Below are 22,153 nucleotides of genomic sequence, written 5' to 3' on the forward strand. Positions count from 1 at the left end.
CCAGCCACCAGGGGTTGTCTTTTCTGCGCTCGAAGCATGCCCCCAAGACTTTCCCCTTGCACAATGACTTTTCTGTGGTTGTCGCCAAGGCATGAGACCAGCCAGGTTTGCGCTTTCTGGTCTCAAAGCGGCTGGACCTGCCAGGCACCGTTTTTATTTTTTGTTATTAACAATGTTCATCTGACAGGTTAAATCATGTGCTATTTTTATGGAGCAGGTTGTTACAGACGCGACAATACTAAATATGTTTGTTTCAGTTTTACATAATAAAGCATTATTTTTTTTAAATCTTTTTTTAGTGTCTCCATATTCTGAAAGGCATAGTTTATTTATTATTTTTGGGCGACTGTCTTATGTAGGGTCTCATTTTTTGCGGGATGAGACGACGGATAGATTGGTATGATTTATTTTTTTTTTTTTTTTTTACGGTGTTCATCTGAGCGCTTAAATCATGTGATATTTTTAAAGAGCAGATCGTTCCGGACGTGGCAATACCCAATATGTATACTTTTTAAATTTATTTAAGTTTTACACAATAATATCATTTTTGAAACAAAAAAAAAATATGGCTCTCAGACTATGGAGACACTAAAGTCTCCATAGTCTGAGAGCCATATTTTTTTTTATTTTTTGGGCGATTGTCTTAGGTAGGGTATCATTTTTGCGACATGACATGACTGTTTCATTGGCAATATTTTAGGGTGCATATGACTTTTTGATCGCTTGCTATTACACTTTTTGTGATGTAAGGTAACAAATAAATGGCTTTTTGGACACCGTTTTTATTTTATCTTTTTTACGGTGTTCACCTTTTTGAATCCAGAGGGAAAACAAACCAGGCTGGTGTAGTGAACTGCATTTATATTTAAATAAGGAGATATATAACGCGAGTTTGACCGCGACGCGTGGTTGATTAAGTGTGGTTGCGTAAGTGTGTGACTTAGGATTAAGTGACTTTAGATTCAGGGACTTCAGTGGGGGACTGCAATTAGCCAGTTTCTTAGTACTACATTATATTGTATTTTTCGCTTTTGTGGTGTAATCCCCATTTAGTATGTTATGCACAATTGACAACGCAGTCCAGTGCACATCTTGCATGATGTATGCAGTCCTGGAACAGCCGCTTTCTTCAAGATGTGAGCAAATTACCCGTTTGGAATCGCAAATCGAGTCTCTAAATGGGCAAGTTGCAACACTGAGAGGCATTGACAATTTGCAAAAGAGTTTGCTTCTCACCGAGCAAGCACTCTTTGGGGTAGATGAGGGGGAGGGTGACAGAGAGGAGGCCGAGGAAAGTGAGGTAGCCAGCTGGGTAACAGTTAGAAAGCGGGGTAGAGGGAAGAGTGCCAGGGAGGCTAGCCCTGATCTGACACACACCAACAAGTTTGCATGTTTGGCAGATGAGGGGGATGTCAGTCCAGGGACGGCACTGCCGCAGCCGGACACTTCCTCTGCCAGTCAGGGGAATGTCAGCTCCAGTAATCAGGGAACCAGGAGAGCAGGTCAGACAGGTGCTGGTAGTGGGGGACTCAATTATTAGGTGAACAGATAGGGAAATCTGTCACAAAGACCGTGATCGCCGAACAGTGTGCGGTCTTCCTGGCGCTAGAGTTCGACACATTGCGGATCGGGTTGACAGATTACTGGGAGGGGCTGGAGAAGATCCAGCGGTCATGGTCCATATCGGAACCAATGACAAAGTTAGGGGTAGGTGGAGAGTCCTTAAAAATGATTTCAGGGATTTAGGTCAAAAGCTTAGGGCAAGGACCTCAAAAAGTAGTATTTTCCGAAATACTACCTGTACCACGGGCCACACAAGAAAGGCAGTGGGAGATTAGGGAAATTAACAAGTGGCTCAAGAACTGGTGTAGGAAGGAGGGGTTTAAGTTCCTGGAGAACTGGGCCGACTTCTCTATCGGCTGCAGGCTCTATCGTAGGGATGGGCTGCACCTCAATGGGGAAGGGGCAGCTGTGTATTCGGGAAGAAGATGGCTAGAAAGTTGGAGGAGTGTTTAAACTAGGGACTGGGGGGGGAGGGTAATTACATTATAGGAGGGGAAGATAGTACAGATAGAGACCGGGGGCAAGGTAGTGGGACTGGGGGAGGAATGGAAGGAGGGACTAGAACAGTTCAGAAGGAAAAGTGTAGGGTAAAAAATATACATAAACCTCTCAAATGTATGTATACTAATGCCAGAAGCCTGACTAATAAAACTGGGGAACTGGAATTAGTGATGTGTGAGGAGGACTATGACATAGTGGGAATAACTGAGACATGGCTGGATGATAGCTATGACATAGTGGGAATAACTGAGACATGGCTGGATGATAGCTATGACTGGGCCAGTTAATGTACAAGGTTACAGTCTGTTTAGAAAGGATAGCCAAAACCAGAGAGGGGGAGGGGTCTGCCTTTATGTAAAGTCCTGTCTAAGGGTCCATTCACACGTCCGTTTTTTTCTTTCCTGATCTGTTCCGTTTTTTCTGGAACAGATCTGGACCAGATCTGGACCCATTCATTTTCAATGGGTCCTGGAAAAAAAACGGACAGCACAATGTGTGCTGTCCGTTTCCGTTTATCCGTTCCGCATGTCCGTTTAAATATAAAACATGTCCTATTCTTTTCCTGAAAAATCGGATCCTGGTACAATACAAAGTCAATGGATCCGCAAAAAACGGAAGACATACGGATGTCATCCGTTTTATACGGAATCCGTTCCTGGAAATTAAAAAAAACGGATGACATATGGATGACATACGGAAACATTTTCAGGAACAACGGATCCGCAAAAAACGGACAGAAAATCTGATTATAGAAAAATACTGACGTGTGAATGTAGCCTTAAGCCCACAGTCCGAGAAGATATAAGTGAGGGACATGAACATGTGGAGTCACTGTGGGTAGAGATACATGGAGCTAAAAACAACAATAAATTACTAATAGGAGTTTACTATAAACCACCTAATATACCAGAGTCCACAGAAAATCTACTACTAAATGAGATAGACGAGGCGGCAAATCATAATGAGGTGGTTATTATGGGGGACTTCAACTACCCTGATATAGACTGGGAAACTGAAAGCTGTACATCTCATAAAGGAAACAGGTTCTTGGCAATAACCAAAGACAATTACCTTTCCCAACTGGTTCAGGACCCGACTAGAGGGACGGCCATACTGGACTTAGTATTAACCAATAGACCTGACAGAACAACAGACGTGCAGGTTGGGGGACACCTGGGAAATAGTGACCATAAAGTAATAACCTTCCAATTATCATTCAAAAGAGCGTTTCTACAGGGAGGAACAAAAATACCAAACTTCAAAAAAGCTAAATTTAGCCAACTAAGAAAGGCCATAGGCCTAACTAACTGGGACAAAGTCCTCAAAAATACAGCCACAAAATGGGATATCTTTAAAAGCATCCTAAAATCTCATTGTGAGAGGTACATACCGTATGGGAATAAAAGGTTAAGGAACAAAAAGAAACCAATGTGGATAAACAGAACTGTAAAGAAAGCAATAAATGACAAAAAGAAAGCATATAAATCACTAAAACAGGAGGGTGGCACGGAAGCACTGAAAAAATATAAGGAAAAAAATAGAACATGTAAAAAACAAATAAAAGCGGCCAAACTAGAGACCGAGAGATTAATTGCCAAAGAGAGTAAAACTAACCCTAAAATGTTCTTCAATTATATAAATGTTAAAAAGTATAAATCTGAAGGTGTCGGCCCTTTAAAGAGTAATGAGGGGGGAGTCGCAGAGAGCGACGAGGAGAAAGCAAAGCTGTTAAATATTTTTTTCTCCAATGTATTCACTGAGGAAAATAAACTGTCAGATGAAATGCTGAATGTTGAAATAAATTCCCCATTAAAAGTGTCCTGTCTGACCCAGGAAGAAGTACAACAGTGACTTAAAAAGATCAAAATAGACAAATCGCCAGGACCGGATGGCATACACCCCCGTATCCTAAGGGAATTAAGTAATGTCATAGCCAGACCCTTATTTCTGATATTTGCAGACTCTATACTGACAGGGAATGTCCCACAGGATTGGCGCATGGCAAATGTGGTGCCAATATTCAAAAAGGGTCCAAAAACAGAGCCTGGAAACTATAGGCCGGTAAGTTTAACATCTGTTGTGGGTAAACTGTTTGAATGTTTTCTGAGAGATGCTATGTTAGAGCATCTCAACGGAAATAAGCAAATAACGCCATATCAGCATGGCTTCGTGAGGGATCGGTCATGCCAAACTAATTTAATCAGTTTCTATGAGGAGGTAAGTTCTAGACTTGACAGCGTCTAATCAATGGATGTCGTGTATCTGGACTTCTCCAAAGCATTTGACACTGTACCACATAAAAGGTTAGTATATAAAATGAGAATGCTCGGACTGGGAGAAAACGTCTGTATGTGGGTAAGTAATGGGCTCAATGATAGAAAACAGAGGGTGGTTATTAACGGTACATACTCAGATTGGGTCACTGTCACTAGTGGGGTACCTCAGGGGTCAGTATTGGGCCCTATTCTCTTCAATATATTTATTAATGATCTTGTAGAAGGCTTGCATAGTAAAATATAAACTTTCGCAGATGACACTAAACTGTGTAAAGTAATTAACACTGATGAGGACAGTATACTACTACAGAGGGATCTGGATAGATTAGAGGCTTGGACAGATAAGTGGCAGATGAGGTTTAACACTGATAAATGTAAGGTTATGCACATGGGAAGGAATAATGCAAGTCACCCGTACATACTAAATGGTAAAACACTCGGTAACACTGACATGGAAAAGGATCTAGGAATTTTAATAAACAGCAAACTAAGCTGCAAAAAACAGTGTCAGGCAGCGGCTGCCAAGGCCAATAAGATAATGGGTTACATCAGAAGGGGCATAGATGCCCGTGATGAGAACATAGTCCTACCACTTTACAAATCGCTAGTCAGACCACACATGGAGGACTGTGTACAGTTCTGGGCTCCTGTGAACAAGGCAGACATAGCAGAGCTGGAGAGGGTCCAGAGGAGGGCAACTAAAGTAATAACTGGAATGGGGCAACTACAGTACCCTGAAAGATTATCAAAATTAGGGTTACTCACGTTAGAATAAAGACGACTGAGGGGAGATCTAATTACTATGTATAAATATATCAGGGGTCAGTACAGAGATCGCTCCCATCATCTATTTATCCCCAGGACTGTGACTGTGACGAGGGGACATCCTCTGCGTCTGGAGGAAAGAAGGTTTGTACACAAACATAGAAAAGGATTCTTTACGGTAAGAGCAGTGAGACTATGGAACTCTCTGCCTGAGGAGGTGGTGATGGTGAGTACAATAAAGGAATTCAAGAGGGGCCTGGATGTATTTCTGGAGCGTAATAATATTACAGGCTATAGCTACTAGAGAGGGGTCGTTGATCCAGGGAGATATTCTGATTGCCTGATTGGAGTCGGGAAGGAATTTTTTATTCCCCTAAAGTGAGGAAAATTGGCTTCTACCTCACAGGGTTTTTTTTTGCCTTCCTCTGGATCAACTTGCAGAATAACAGGCCGGACTGGATGGACAAATGTCTTTTTTCGGCCTTATGTACTATGTTACTATGTTACCTGATTTTTACAGAGCAGGATGTTACAGAGGCGGCGATACCTAGATATGTCTACTTTTTTATTTTATGTTTTTTACATTTAAGTTAACACAATAAAAGCATATTTGAAACAAAAATAAATAAATCATGTTTTAGTGTCTCCATAGTCTGAGAGCCATAGTTTTTTTTATTTTTTGGGCGATTGTCCTAGGTAAGATCTCATTTTTTGCGGGATGAGGTGACGGTTAGATTGGTACTATTTTGGGGGGCATACGCCTTTTTGATCGCTTGGTGTTGCACTTTTAGTGATGTAAGGTGACAAAGAAATGTTTTTTTTAGCACAGTTTTTATTAAAACTTATGTGATATTTTTATAGAGTCGGTCGATACGGATGCACCAATATCTAATATGTCTACTTTTCTTTATTTCCCTATTTTTTACAAATTTTAACAAAACTTTATTTTGGGAAAAGGATGCTTTTTTTTTACTTGAAATAAAAAAAAAATTACTTTCTTTTTTATTTTCCTTTTTTTTTTTTCACTTTACTTTTTGTCTCTCGGACTTCAACTTTTGGGGGTCTGATCCCCTTTACAATGCATCACAACACTTCTGTATTGTAATGCATTGGCTGTAAGTGTATTACCAGTGTAATACAGGGGGCTGGATCTCACAGACTAAGAGGGATGGCAGCCACGATGCCTAAGGAAGGCATCGGGCTGCCTTGCCTGCCATCGGGTCCCCTTCACAGCAGCGCAGGGACCCGATAGCCACGCGGACTCGTCAGGATAACACCGATGCCAGCGCAATAACTCTTGCAGAGCCGCGGTCAGCGCTGACCGCGGCTCTGCAAGAGTTATTGCTCTGGCATCGGTGTTTTCACCCATGCCGGCGCATACAGCAGGGGTCCGGCTATCATGTTACCTGTTGACTAAAAAAAATGCACACTAGAAAGAGCAAACAATTGGGGAGACTTTTCACTACTGTCGACCTGAATAACTTTAATTTGTCATATTGGCAGGTGTAGAATAATGATTTCGTTGTAAGTCACTGGGCGGGTTAGATAGTTTGCTCTTCTTTCTGCGACCTCGTCACTGGCATACTTTATACCAATACCTTGCACACTGTGGGCACATCGTATTACTCTTCCTAATAATGCCACTATTTCTAGACAATTTTGAAAAACTGTCAACTAAGGTGAAAAAGGGTCTAAAATACATAATATATTTGGCATATAGCATGTACTCAATCTTTTTTGGCTCCAATTTCCACCACTTAGTAAATCGCCCTTATTATCACAAAACACTTTGCTTTCAGGCCTATACAAATAATCTACTGTCGGTCCAATAGTCAGAAAACATTGCCCGGAGAAATTACCTGATATTCAAGGCTGGAGAACACACTGCGCATTTCCAAAAGTCCATCTTTCCATCGCTGTTGTTGGCGGAGCAAATCAATGCTCATGAGCGCAACAACCTGCAAAAAGAATAAATGTAATAAATGACAGCTTCGGCTTTATTAAATATCTGAAGGAGTCGATCAAAAAAAAGCAGACAGTGGCAGCATCGTATCTCACAGGAGTGTAGGCATGAGGAATCCGCACCCATATCTCTAGAATATACAGAACAACAACATCCACAAAACACACCATCCCGTCATTGAAAGTTCACTTAACCCCTTCCCCACCAGCGCCGTACATCGGTAACACCGTATATACACCGTATATCATTAATCACCCTGACTAGAGAGGAAGATGCAAAAATGCCCTCAAAGAATACTTTTTCTTTAACACCTTCACTAGCAGTAATCCCCTTTGCATTTGAAATACCACAAATAAAAAAAAATTAAACATTAAAAAAAAAAAAATTCCCATATCACCACACAATGTCCGAGAGTTCTAGGCTACATGCACACGAACATATTTAGTTTCCGTGTCCGTTCCATTTATTTTGTGGATTGGATGAGGACCCATTCATTTCAACGGGTCCGCAAATAATGCGGACAGCACAACGTGCGCTGTCCGCATCTGTATGTCCGTCCCGTAGCCCATCTGAAAATATAGAGCATGTCCTATTCTTGTCTGATAGGCAGGGGTCGTGGGTGTCAGACCCCCACCAATCAGGTACTTATGAGGATAGGTCATCAGTATAAAAGTCTCGGAAAACGCCTTTAACTTAAAAATAAATAAATCCTTGCCTGACCAACACCACTGCTATTAAAATAAAAAATCTGATTCTAAGATCAGAACATTTATAAATCAATATGAGGCAACCTCACAAAAATATAAAATGAATTTTTATGTCTTAAAGGGGTTGTCCGGGTTCAGAGCTGAACCGGACATACCTCCATTTTCACTCAGCCAGCCCCCCTGACTTGAGCTTCAGAGCAGTTTATGCTCCGATGCTCCATTTGCCCTGTGCTAAATCGCATTTTCAGGAGTTCCGGTGACGTACCGGGCTCTCCATGGGGCTGCCAGGAAGCCCAGTGACGTCACTGGCACTGATGGGCGGGCTTTAGCGCTGCCCTAGCCAGTAAAACGGCTAGGGCAGCGCTTAAGCCCGCCCATCAGACCCGGTGACGTCACCTTACACAGTGCCGGGCGGAAGCCTCCGCCCGGCAGTGTGTTGTTGTAAACAAAAGAGCCCTTGCCCTGCGCGATCTAGCACAGGGCAAGGGAGCGCATCGGAGCATGAGATGCTCCGATGCTAACATCAGGGGGGCTGCCTTAGTGAAATTATGGGTATGTCCGGGTTCAGCTCTGAACCAAGACAACCCCTTTAAATAACAGACCTGAAAAATTTCAGCTACCTGTAGACTAACCAAAACTAGACAGGCAAAACAGAGAACAGCCTACTTATTATCGCATGGTAATCAGAAAATAATAAACCCGCAAAAAAAAGTCGCCACATTTACAGAATATTATTCCTCATCATAAAAGGTAAAAATTGATGAACATACTACACAACCCCTACCTCTAGAAATCACACGTTTCTTATACTTCTTAAACCTATAGATACTATAAAATTTGCAGAGGAATTGACACCTCATTTAGAGAGTCATCATTCAATGAAGCAGATGAAAAAAGAACATTCCCTCAGGAAACGCTCTCTCCAACCATAATCACATCGTCTAAATCTGGAGCAGACGCAACACCTTCTGATTTCCGCCCCATTTCCTTATTGAATCCGGACATGAAGATTTATGTGAAAATAATAGCTAACAGACTCCTAAACATCCTTCCCTCTCTAATTAGTCAAGAACAAGTAGGTTATAGATCAGATAGACAAGCCCAAGATGGAACCTGTAAAATGATTAAAGGGGTTCTCCAGCTACATAAAAAAAAAATATATATAACACTAGCACTCAACTTCATTATATAAATCAGATTATGGTGTTCCGAGTACATTTTGACTCCTTTAGTGTAAATGTGACCCGCACCCTGTCTTTACTTTCTGACGCAAGAAGTGTCTGTACCATCAGGTCTCTGCTTCTACTCCGATCTCACATCACAGATCCAAGAAGGGCCGTCAGCCTCATTAGTGAATACTAGTAAATCCGTGCTCCATGTAACTTGGTGGAGGGGCTCTCTTCCAGTAAATATTCTTTTACAAAAGAAATCACTTAAAAGGAACCTGTCACCGGGATTTTGGGTATAGAGCTGAGGACATGGGTGGTTAGATGGCCGCTAGCACATCCGCAATACCCAGTCCCCATAGCTCTGTGTGCTTTTATTGTGTGAAAAACACTATTTGAGAGATATGCAAATGAACCTTAGATGAGTCCTGTCCCTGAGATGAGTCCAGCGTGAAGGAGCCCAGCACCGCTCCGCACCCTCAGAATCTCCTCCTTGCTCCCCGATGTCACAAAGCTAGAGCGCCAAAATTTCGTGATGCGCGAGCTAGCGAATGGGCAGTTCGTTCCCTGAGGCTGATGCCAGCACAGGGAAGAACACTATGCCGACACTGCGCATGCGCTAGCTCGCGCATCGCGAGATTACGGCGCTCTAGCTTTGTGACGTCGGAGAGCAAGAAGGAGATTCTGAGGATGCAGGGCGGTGCTGGGTTCCTTCACGCTGGACTCATCTCACGTACAGGACTCATCTAAGGTTCATTTGCATATGTATCAAATCGTTTTTTGACACAATAAAAGCACACAGAGCTATGGGGACTGGGTATTGCGGATGTGCTAGCGGCCATCTAGCAACCCATGTCCTCAGCTCTATACACAAAATCCCGGTGACAGATTCCCTTTAACAGGTCATCACAATTTAAACCTCAGCCCCTCTGTACGCCAGGAAAAAGTGTTACCATTAAACTACAGACCTGCTTTGATCGAAGGGCTGAATGTCCTGTGCTTAAAAAGCTATTTTGTTCAGACTAAATAAAAAGTATAATACTGAAATGAAGGGAAAACATTGCATAATTTAATAATCACCATAATTAAGGTGTTAACTATATTGTACAACTTATTATGATTACAGGGATGCCAAATACTGTTGTGTGATATTTCTACAAAGTATGGTTCTTGTTTCGATATTTTAAAGTAATAATAATTTTGCTAAATATTTTAACTTTTACCATAAGAGAAAAAAAGCTGCAGAGTAAAAATTTTATTTTTTCTCCAATAACTTTTACGACAAATTTTTTTTTTTTTACAGGTCTCACTGAGATTTGAACCTCAGACCTTCTGTCTTAGCCACTCTTCTATACAAAAGCTCTGCTGTAAACATGGGATTTTTATGCCTTATAGTTTTACTGTTTTGTTTTTTAAATATCACAAAACAGTTATTGGTATTACTGCAATCATAATGTACCGTACAATATAGTGAGCATATTATTTATGGTGACTAGTAAACAGCGTAAATTAAAATGTGGGGGAAGGGGGTCACACAGTTTTGCCTGTATGGAATATAAAATTCCTGATGGCAGTAACTGGATCCAAGCCTGCTTGAAGCCCTGCTGGAAAAAAACCCACGCAAAGACAAAGTATAATTGCTGACATCGCAACTAGAGGGCAAAGTCCAGGAGAATGAGCAGAACACCACACCTATCAGACATTGGGGGAATATCCTAGCGATATGCCCCCAATATCCAAGATGGGACAACCCCTTTAAATACACACTATCTGACCTATACGGGTTTTACAGTAGCCCCTGCAGTGACCTCCAGGCCCATAAAATACCATCTACTTGAAGCAGAACTGCATTGACGCACTCCAAAAGCTTGTTTGCTACTGAAGTCTCATCATCAGCAAGAGCGCCTGCAGTGGTGTCAAAATATTATAATTTTTTTTAATCAGATAACCTTTATTAAACAACTTTTTGGAAAAATCAATACAAATAAAAAATCTTGTACATCACACGTAGTATACAAGGCATCACTAGTGTTACAAGGTTGAAGGCATGAATGGCAAATATAGATATTCTAAGGGTACTTTCACACTAGCGTTTTTCTTTTCCGGCATTGAGTTCCGTCCTAGGGGCTCAATACCGGAAAAGAACTGATCAGTTTTATCCCCATGCATTCTGAATGGAGAGTAATCCGTTCAGGATGCATCAGGATGTCTTCAGTTCAGTCTTTTTGACTGATCAGGACTGAGATAATACCGCAGCATGCTATGGTTTTATCTCCGGCCAAAAATCCGGAACACTTGCCGGAATGCCGGATCCGGCATTTTTTTTTACATTGGAATGTATTAGTGCCGGATCCGGCATTACAAATACTGGAATGCCGGTATTTACCGGAATGTTAAAAAAAAAAATAAAAAATGGCAGGATGACACCGGAAACACGGATCCGGCATTTCAATGCATTTGTAAGACGGATCAGGATCCTGATCAGTCTTACAAATGCCATCAGTTGGCATACGTTTTGACGGATCTGGCAGGCAGTTCCGGCGACGGAACTGCCTGCCGGATTCCTCTGCTGCGAGTGTGAAAGTAGCCTAAAACCTAAGTGCATTAAAAGCACAAACAGTGACTGTAATCAAACAAGCTGTTCATACAGCACATTGTCTAGAAGTAACTAACTGTAGTGTGAGGATAGCTTTGGGAGACACAATATCTCCTTATGGAGGGCCCCTAAACAGCATGAGGAGACTTATAGGCCAGGCAATGCTCCTCTGGAATCCTGGGAAGAGGGTATGCGAATGAGATCTTAGCAAGTTCAGCCTCTAATGCCATGTGTGTGCCTGCAGGTCACACTATAGACAATTGCAATTTCAGCGGTTGCTAATTAAAAATAAGACCACTGTCCCCCGACATGTTTTGCCGCCAACCGGACTATCAGGCAATGGAATGATAACACAAGAATAATTCACCTTTTCACAAAAGTCTGTATGTTTCTTCCTGAGCTTCCGGTTTTCAGTAGAAAGTTGCTCTGCTGCACTTTGTAGCTTCTCAATATAGCTCTGAAGTTCTTTAGGACTGTCCCATGTTATACGTGTTTTTTGGCCAGATTCCCCAGAGCTTGCCTTAGAACTCTAGAAAAGAATTTTAAAAAATATTCATATGTTAAAAAAAAAAGGTTTTCTGAGGCTCTTATCCAGGCACATAACTCCAACCTTCACAGGTATCTACTATACATTGGTGCAAGTGGGCAGCACTGAGGATTGGCGATTTTACATTTCCTTCCCCCACTTTTTTCCAAAATATTCGCACAGCAATATTCAATAACTCAAGACATATCTGTTTCATGTTCTAATTTATTCTAGGAAAGCTGAAGGCTTTAATACCGTACAGAGGCAAGAGGGAAAGGACTGAGAACTCAGAATCAACAAGTTGTATCTTCAAATGGTTTACTCATAAACTTGATGTAAGTTTACAGATTACTGTACATTGCCAAATAAGTTTGCAATGAAAAGAAAAAACTAAAATAAAACCCAAAAAGCATGCCAGATCAGCAAGGGTGGGTTCACATCTCGTTTTATGCCTTCGTTTGATTTATACGTTACAAAAAAAAAAGGATACAAAAATGCACCACACCACGTTCTTGTATCTTGCACAGTCCAGTAAAAAAAAAAAAAAAAAACGTATGCTTTTTTTTATATTTTACAATGGAACTCTATGGAGAACGGATGCCACTGTATGACCTCAGTCTGAGGCACCCGTTTAACATATACGTTTTTTACACACGTTAAAAGGATGGGAAAAACATGATGTGAACCCAACCTAAAAGTCAATACCACTTAGAATATATCTCAGGTTCTTCGATAAAGATGTTAAACGGTTGGGGGACTTATAAAAACATATGTACAAGCAAAAATATAGCATGGAGCACTTGGGGAGAGGGATACGTTTTAGCCAAATCCTGCAAGGTACCAAAGAAATAGTACCTGCAACAGCACAAACCAAATGGGAGAGTAACAAACCATACAGCGACCTAGCAGAATACTGCATATATGTTATGGGAGATTCAGAAGTTAAATGGCGAAAACCAAAACCACAGCTTTGTGCCAAATTGCCAAACATATACACATGAAGATGCGACAGCAGAGAGCCTAATGGGGGTCAACAGCGGTATCCAAGTAGCCGGACTGACACGTTAGAATGGGTCAATATCTTCAGAAAGAAAATACAGATTTGAGTAAACTTTTTATGGCTTTATTCTACCTTCTATAGTTTGATATTTGAAATGTCTACTACCATAGGAAAGAAAAGGTGTCTTCCCTGAAACAAAGCATTTTATTGGACAATTTATTTGAGTCCAAATTTTGGGGGTACTATCTCTCCTCTGATAGCGAGGAGACTAAAAGGCCATACATGCTCCTGAGAAGAAAAAGGGAGACAAATTAGCTCTTAAAGGGGTTGTCTCACTTCAGCCAATGGCATTTATCGTGTAGAGAAAGTTAATACAAGGCACTGACTAATGTATTGGGATTGTCCATATTGCTTCCTTTACCTGGCGGGATTCAATTTTCCTTTACATTACACACTGCACGTTTCCATAGTTACGACCACCCAGCAATCCATCAGTGGTGGCCGTGCTTGCACACTAAAGGAAAAAATGCCAGCCTCTCTGGTGGCCAAAACCATAGAAGCTCACGTAGGCTGGCGCTTTTTCCTGTAGTGTACAAGCACGGCCACCAATGATGGGTTGCAGGGTGGTCGTAACCATGGAAAAGAGCAGTGTATAATGTGATGGAAAAATGAATCCAGTCAGCAAAGGAGGCAATATGGGCAGTCACCATACATTAGTAAGTGGCTCGTATTAACCTTGTCTACATGATAAATGCCATTTGCTGAAGTGACACAACCCCTTTAACACGCTCTGCCTCTAATGCCACCAGATTTAAGCCCGACTAAGGCGCTCTCTTCGCAAGGAGAGATAGTACCCCCCAAATGCTGACTTGGCCTCTCACCCAGTTAGGCCTGTACTCTCTGCTCTGCACTGATGAGGGGCAATCACCCCGAAACAGCTGTCTGCAGATGAGGTGCTGGCTTATTTAATATCCAAGTCATGTCTCAAGGCCTAATTAAAGGGTCGAACACTGACTTATAGGACAGCTGCCTTACATCTGGTGGCATCAGAGGCAGAGCTTGTTAGGAGCTCATTTGCATCCCTTTCTTACTCAAGTTCAAAGAAATACCATTTTCTTTCGCAGAATGCACAGATTCACTCCATTAAACACAAAAAGGCAACAAATCAAGCAAACCCCACCTTTAATCCTTACTATACAACAAAGGTAATGTCTACTTACAAATAAGGAAATTTGTCGAGGTAAAAAAAAAAAAAAAAAAAAAATAAGTTGGGCTGATCTCAAGTTCTTAAAGCCTATAGAACTAATTCTGCTTGGAGCTGGGAGTCAAAAGTGGCACGCTTCCTCCCTTCCTGTACAGTTACTTGCCTATTCAAATTCTTGATTATGTGCCAGTTCGCTTTCATAAGGGTCCATTCACATATCCGCACAATGGCTCTGCATCCGTTCCGCAAATTTGCGGAACAGATGCGGCAATATAATAATAGCAAAGACAGGTGCACTCTGCGGTCTTACTAAACCCTCAAACTGATTTTAAAATTGAGAGATTAGCCAACATGTCCTACGGTGTAGAACATGTCTAAGCCCGGGCACCACGCCAAGGTTTCTCAAGTAGCTCGGGGTCCTAACACTCTCCTACCTGAGCCGTATGGGCAATACCAGGGGCCAGTGGGCGAATTACAGGAGCATGAGGTCCGACTCACAAACAACTCACTTCCGGATCCGCACTTCCGTTCAGCAAAAAAATAGAACATGTCCTATTCTTGTCCGTAATTGCAGACAAGAAAAAGCATTTTCTATGAGAGTGCCGGCGATGTGCGGTCCACAAAATGCGGAACGCACATTGCCGATGTCCGTGTTTTGCGGATCCACAAAACACATACGGACGTGAGAATGGACCCTTAAATTGACAGGATTTTAACAACCGGTTAAGAATAAAACATAGCAAGAAAACTAAAAGTGAATACTCTTCTCTGGCAACATTGATATATTTCTTTGGCATCAGAATCTACTACAGCCAAACGTGAAGAAGGAAAGTACCAAAAGGAATAAAGTAGGAACAGGGGTAAATAACCCCCAAATAAAACACTACAGAGACTGTAGCCAACAAACTCAACAGGCCGAGGCCTATGTTATAGGGGCAGTCTTAGTACAGGTATGCCGAAGCACATCCTACAAACAAAGCAGTTGGGTGCATGAAAAACATTTCAACTGCAGGATAAGTGATAAATGTATGATTTTTGATGGTTTAACCACTGGGACCCCTGCGATCACATGAAGAGGGTTCCTAGGGTATCCAGAATCCCGTGTGAGTAACTGATTGGTGGGAGTGCCCGGAATCTGAACACTTGAAAACCCCCTTTAAAATAGAAGACTGAGAAAAGCACCAACATAAAATGTAATAAAGCCAGTAATACAAATGAATGCAGGCAGATCAACAAACTCGCAAGCATGGGAGCACCTGACTGTCCTTCGTCCTGCTGTCAGAAATGTATGGAAGCAGCTTATTCCTCTCTCCTGTATGAAATAATAATGAATGCCTGGCAGAGCCAAGTGGGCATACAGTATATACGTACGAGGAACATAGCTTCCGGTCGACAATGTGTATGGCCAGCTTAAACCGGACTGGAAAGCTTTCCTCTGTTCATATCTCCAAAGCAGATTCTATTGTTTAATGGGAAGAATAGCGCAGCACACAGCAATATTTTTCCTGTCAAAGGACATAACCCTGATGACCCCGAGTTATAGATCATGTGACAGATCTGTCACTGTGTTGTGGTTTCAGTTTGGACACGCATGTGGTATACTTGCATAAGAAAAGATGCAACAGAACTGTTATTTTACGGAGAAGTACCGTATATTTTGGACTATAAGAAGCACCTAGGATTTGGAGGAGGAAAATAAGATAAAAAATAATACATTTCCATCAGACCTCAGAGCAGACCCACAAATCAGACCTCCAATCAGACCCCAAAATCATACTTCCATGCTACATCAGCCTCAGATCAGCTCCCCCTGCCTCCATCATACTCTCTTCAGACCCTCCCAGCCTCCACCCCCCCAGAAACCTCAGCAACCAACTTGACTCACATCAGACCCCCAATCATCCTCAGATCAGCCTCAGATCACCCCCCTTCAGACCCACAGCCCCCATCAGACAGATCAGACCCCCCATCAGATCCTATCAGCCTCAGATCAGACCCCCCAGAACCAATCAGACTCAGATCGGACCCCCAGAACCCATCACTCATATCAGACCCTGTCAGCCTCAGATCAGACCCCCCAGAACCAATCAGACTCAGATCGGACCCCCAGAACCCATCACTCATATCAGACCCTGTCAGCCTCAGATCAGACCCCCCAGCCCACAATAGACTTAGATCAGACAGTGTCAGTCTCTGATTGGACCCCCCACAGCCCTATTCAGCCTCAGATTGCACCTCCCAGCCCCCAACAGACCTCAGATCAGAAATTTAAAAAAAAATAAACTTACCTCGCTTGATCCAATCGGCACCACATATCCAGGACTCACTGCTCTATCACTTCTTCTGGGTCCTGCTGTGTACTGTGACCTGACGACACACAACATCGGGTTATAGTGCGCGCCTACGTGCACTACATCCTGCCGTGGTGTGTGGTCAGGACACCACAGAGGGACTCAGAAGAGCAGGGGAGGCGAGTACAATAATGGAAGCAGTCGTTAGCATGCAGAATAGAAGACACTGTCACTTTTCCTCAGTTTTGGGGGGAAAAAGTGCATCTTATAGTCCGAAAAAATATGGTATATACTCCCTGTTGTAGTATGTCCAGGCATGCTGGGAGTTGTAGTTTTGCAACAGCTGGAGGGCCGCAGGTTGGGCATCCCTGCTTTGTAGCATATCCACATGGTAAGCCAGAAATGTTCGATAGATGTGACAAATGAATGAAGAGATGTGGGTTCCAAGGTGGGACCTTCATCTATCAGACATTCATAGAATAATAAGATATAAATATCTAAGACGGCAATACCCCATAAGGTGCAAAGTCTGTTGTGTGCTGTACAAGATGCTTACCTTAATAATCTGCTCAAAGGCTAAGGCAGACTTTAACATCATTGGTCTCTGACTCTGAATCATCTGCTGGTCTATTGTGTTGTAGAAATGGGCAACCTAAAAATATCAGGAAAAAGAGTAAGACGGATTAACATATTTGTAACTTACTGATAACAATTCTAAGGCTTTTCTCCAGTTCCTTTCCTCACTCCGCTCCCATTCACTGCTGTTGCCTAGTGTAGTTCAACACCCTGTATTCATCTTACCATAAAAGTATCCATGGATACACTACAGTTTTTAATAAAACCATATTTTTAACTACATTTCAGAAATGTTCATATAAACAGAATACATTGATCAGTACTACTTGCAAATAGTGTCTGTTTTAATGACGCCCAAAAAAACTAAGTTAGTCAGCATATCCTATAAAATGATATAAAAGTGCAGGTACGAGCTGCTATGGCTGAACTACAAAAGCAAACACACAATGCCATGGTGCTCTGCAAAGTGCAAACCCTGAACACATGAATTACATACTTTACTAACGCTAGGTTCACTCTGTAAATGAATATGAGGTATTTAGTGAATACGTTTTGGTCAAAATCATTTCTGCCCATCTACTATGACAGGTTCACCTCTTATAGATTACCCGAATTCATTTGAGAGGAGTCATTATACGTAAAGTTATTATGGTCCTATTGTGATCAAAAAAGTTACCTTTAATGACACACTACATAAAAACTAGTTAAGAAGGTAAAAAGAAAAAAAAGAAAGTTTTGCCATATATAGAGTTAAATGGGAGAAAAGAGAAATTATCTTGACTATAGGGTCAAGTCCAGTGTCACAGCAGACCTGCTTAAGAATCAAGGCTTGCTTGTAGAACGTCTGCGCGCTCTTGGCAGCTTGCTGGATCTTAGAAGGAATTACTAAACCAAGTGCTAACAACTGGCGGACCTCACGCAGTAGAGTAACCAACCGGTCAGAATAGTGAATTCTCAGGGCTCCATTAGAGTGGTCCAGCTCCATTACTTGACTGTTCGGCTGTATGCTAAGTAGAATCAACAAAAGAGATGAAAGGATTTAGTATTGCATTTATGGAAAGAAAACAAGAGCACAATATACTGTATTTTTCGCTTTATAAGACACACTTTTCCCCCCAAAAGAAGGGTGAAAAATGTTAGAGTGTCTTATAAAGCGAATACAAGTGGGCGCATCCATTATGGAAGTATGAATAGCACTGCTAGCACTCGCTGTACTCACTGCTGCCTGGTCTTTTCCGGACCTTCACTGCATGGTCCTGACTGTGTACAGCGTGAGGACATAGTGCAGGTAAGGCCAGGAAGCAGTGAGCCGTACAGAGAGGCAAGTCTATTTAGTTATTTTTCGTCTGATCAGAGGTCCGACAGTGGCGGGTCTGATCAGAGGTCCGGCAGTGGCGGGTCTGATCAGAGGTCCGACAGTGGCGGGTCTGATCAGAGGTCCGACAGTGGCGGGTCTGATCAGAGGCCCGACAGTGGCGGGTCTGATCAGAGGCCCGACAGTGGCGGGTCTGATCAGAGGCCCGACAGTGGCGGGTCTGATCAGAGGCCCGACAGTGGCGGGTCTGATCAGAGGCCCGACAGTGGCGGGTCTGATCAGAGGTCCGACAGTGGCGGGTCTGATCAGAGGTCCGACAGTGGCGGGTCTGATCAGAGGTCCGACAGTGGCGGGTCTGATCAGAGGTCCGACAGTGGCGGGTCTGATCAGAGGTCCGACAGTGGCGGGTCTGATCAGAGGTCCGACAGTGGCGGGTCTGATCAGAGGTCCGACAGTGGCGGGTCTGATCAGAGGTCCGACAGTGGCGGGTCTGATCAGAGGTCCGACAGTGGCGGGTCTGATCAGAGGTCCGACAGTGGCGGGTCTGATCAGAGGTCCGACAGTGGCGGGTCTGATCAGAGGTCCGACAGTGGCGGGTCTGATCAGAGGTCTGATAGTGGCGGGTCTGATCAGAGGTCTGATAAAGAAACAAAAGTGGTCACAGTAACTGAAATTACAGGCCAAATTTTAGCACATTTACTGTTTGAATTCCACATTTGACCAAGGCAGCGCTGCTACACTGAAGACTGATAAATGGAGCAAAATACCATTACACAGAAGGGGGAGTCAAGAATACTTACCAAAATCCCGATTTAGGATCTGATAAACCAGACTGTATTTCTCTTGACCACTCACTAAATTGTTCTTGTTCGTATTCTCTGAACTGCTCCAGTTGTTCTCCGGCGTCTTTGTGAAAGGCCTGAAACCCAGACAGATCTGAAAGAAGAGTTTCTGCTGTCTTCACAGAATCCTCCACCTGTAGTCAGCAGAAAGAAGACAGCAGATTGTGAGGCCAAGCTTACAGTATGTGCACCTGTGCTATGGAAAGTATTAGAGAGCAATGTATATCATAAAAGGGGGTTTCCTTAGTACAGGCGATTAATGTCTGATGGGCGGGGGTCCGACTCCCAACACACCCGCCAATCATCTGTTGGAAGGGGCTGCAGCACTTGTGTAAGCGCTATGGCCTATTCCTTAGCCTGTGACGTCACACCACATGGACTTTCTGCAGCTTGGTCCCATACAAGTGAATGGGACTGTGCAAGCAAAGCCACTACGCAATGTATGGAGCTATGCTTAAAGGGGTTGCCCGAGTTATGAAAAAAAATATATATAGCACTGTAAATCTGATGGGCAGCAATATATAACCAAGCTAAGCAAGTTTTAGGCAAAAATATATATATTTCCTCATATCCCTGGCTCTCTTCTGGCCCTTTGTTTACCTGCAATAACAACAATCTCTGCCCCTCCCTCAGCTCTGCAAAGGGAGTGAATAAGTCTGCCCTGAGTGACATGTCTGACAGCTGGGAGACTCAGTAGCATGTTTTATGTGTAGGACTACAAGTCCCAGCTGTACAATGACACTGCTGATACAGACAGGATCTTCCCCCTCTGCAGAACTCCTCCAGTCTGACAGCTCCTGTGACCATCATTTGTCTCCTCACTGCCTGCAGCTACTCATTAAAGCCTTCAGCCCTGAGTCTGTGCTGCTGAAGGGGTTAAGAATCCAGGGAGAGAGGACTGTGACCAGCACAGTGAGGTCTGGTGTACCGACACAGGTCTGTTCTCTCAGGCTTGTGCACAAAACATCATCAGAGCAGGGAGAGAAGCTGACATCACAGGTCATGTGAAATCTGAGAAAGCAGCAACTGCAGATGCAGTAAGAGCATTGTAAAGCCTTTACATTTGATTAGTTAGAAACACACAAAGAACAAAAAATAAAATAACTCGGTCTACCCCTTTATTATACTATGAAGAGGCCGCATTGCTCATCTGAGCCCTGTGGTCTTTTTTAAACAGCTGATCAGCAGGGGTGACATGAGAAGGTACCCCTTCAATCTGGTATTGAGGATAAGTAATTCATATTTAACTCCTCACCAGGGAGGCTCCAAATTTTTTCTGCAACAGGACAATGACCCCAAACATACAGCTAATGTTATTAGCATAATGAAAAACAAGGAGTCCTGGAAGTGATGATCCGGCCTCCACAGAGCACTGATCTCACCATCATCCAGTCTCTGAGATTACATGAGCAAGCCTACATCCACAGAACATGTGTGGTTAGTTCTCCAACATGCCAAGTTCCGTCAAAAACTGTCTGCAAGTGTACCTAGAAGAATTGCTGCTGTTTTTAAGGTAAAGAGTGGTTACACCAAATATTGATTGGATTAAGATTTCTCTTATCTTCATTCACTTTGCATTTTATGAATTGATAGAACGAACCTATTAACACCTCTGTTCTTGAAATCATTCTTACTTTGCAGCATTTTTCCCCATTGTCTGCCTAAAACTTTTGCCCAGCAATGTATTTTATAGGGAATCTAAATTTCTCCTATGGTACTTTTCAGTTTGTCTTTACTGTACCATTTTGTGCGTTGAAGTGGCATTATCAGATTTACTATTTCTTTTGAGTTTGCATGTGTGTTCCAGTAAAACTTTTTTTAAAAAATTTTTTAACCAGTTCCTGACCAGGTTTATTGTCTGTACATGCATCTTTGAAAGCCATAACTTTCTTTCGTTTGGTTATGTAAATAATTTTTGCACTTTTTTGGTGATAGATGAGCTTTTATTTTTATGTACAGTAATTTGTATTTTACTATTTTTTATTTATTTTTTTAAAAGGAAACATCTTAAAAATTTTAAAAACAGCAAAAATAGACAGATTTTAACATTTATTGATTTTGTGTTAACAGCACAACATGCAAAAAAAAAAATCACGGCTATATAGATATAAAGGGTGTACGTTATAAAATAACTATAAATTCACTGCCTAAAGTGAAGCTAAAAACAAAAATAATGAATCTTTCTTGAATAATCAAAAATAAGAAAGAAGGGGTGACTCTCAGTAAATAGGCAGACGCGATCAGTAATCTAACCTTTTCACAGCACACCAGAGGACGTATAAGAGTCCAAAAAAGATTCCAAAAAAAGTCAATGACTGCCCCCTCAAAGAGCATTAGTGTAAGTGCATCAAATAGGACTCATGGTCACCTCCACCAGACAAAGGTAAGTATATAGCCACACTAGGGAGAGACCGAAGCGACAAAAATTATTAGTGCTAAAGCAAGGACTTTGGGGTAAAAGGTAGTGGGCAAATACAGCCCTATATCAACGGCTGAAGAGGTAAAGGCAGTAGAAGGACTAGATAAAAGCGTCCCACCCTAACCTCTGTTGATACTACTGACCCCCGTAATATGCATTTGCATGTACGAGATGCGTACAGTCCTATCTAGCCAATTACTGCATACTATACTTAACTAGCTTGGCTCTATGCGTTTCGACATTGCAGTCTTATTAGGATCGCGCAGGACAGGGGCTCTTTTATTTACTATAACACACTGCTGGTCAGAGGCTTCCACCCAGCAGTGGGTTTGGAACTTCGGTGACATTACCGACTCTGATGGGCATGCTTTAGCACTGCTCTAGCCGTTTTACAGGCTAGGGCAGCGCTAAAGCCCGTCCATCAGTGCCGGTTACGTCACCGG

The 22,153-nt window shown here is 42.5% G+C and overlaps 1 protein-coding gene across 3 annotated transcripts in view; it reads right to left on the bottom strand.

Annotated features, from left to right (window-relative positions):
• The window catches only part of DYNC2H1 (dynein cytoplasmic 2 heavy chain 1), a 433,565-nt gene that overhangs the window by 377,169 nt on the left and 34,243 nt on the right, over positions 1 to 22,153 (bottom strand). For all 3 annotated transcript variants that reach the window (XM_040426277.1, XM_040426279.1, XM_040426278.1), the window contains exons 11-15: positions 19,250 to 19,425; positions 17,946 to 18,141; positions 17,115 to 17,210; positions 11,905 to 12,066; positions 6,965 to 7,063 (exon numbers count right to left, since the gene is read on the bottom strand). In XM_040426277.1, coding sequence (XP_040282211.1) covers positions 6,965 to 7,063; positions 11,905 to 12,066; positions 17,115 to 17,210; positions 17,946 to 18,141; positions 19,250 to 19,425 — 729 coding nt within the window. The remainder of the gene's footprint in view (positions 1 to 6,964; positions 7,064 to 11,904; positions 12,067 to 17,114; positions 17,211 to 17,945; positions 18,142 to 19,249; positions 19,426 to 22,153) is intronic.

The sequence above is a fragment of the Bufo bufo genome, chromosome 3, assembly GCF_905171765.1.
Source record: "Bufo bufo chromosome 3, aBufBuf1.1, whole genome shotgun sequence".
Taxonomy (NCBI): domain Eukaryota; kingdom Metazoa; phylum Chordata; class Amphibia; order Anura; family Bufonidae; genus Bufo; species Bufo bufo.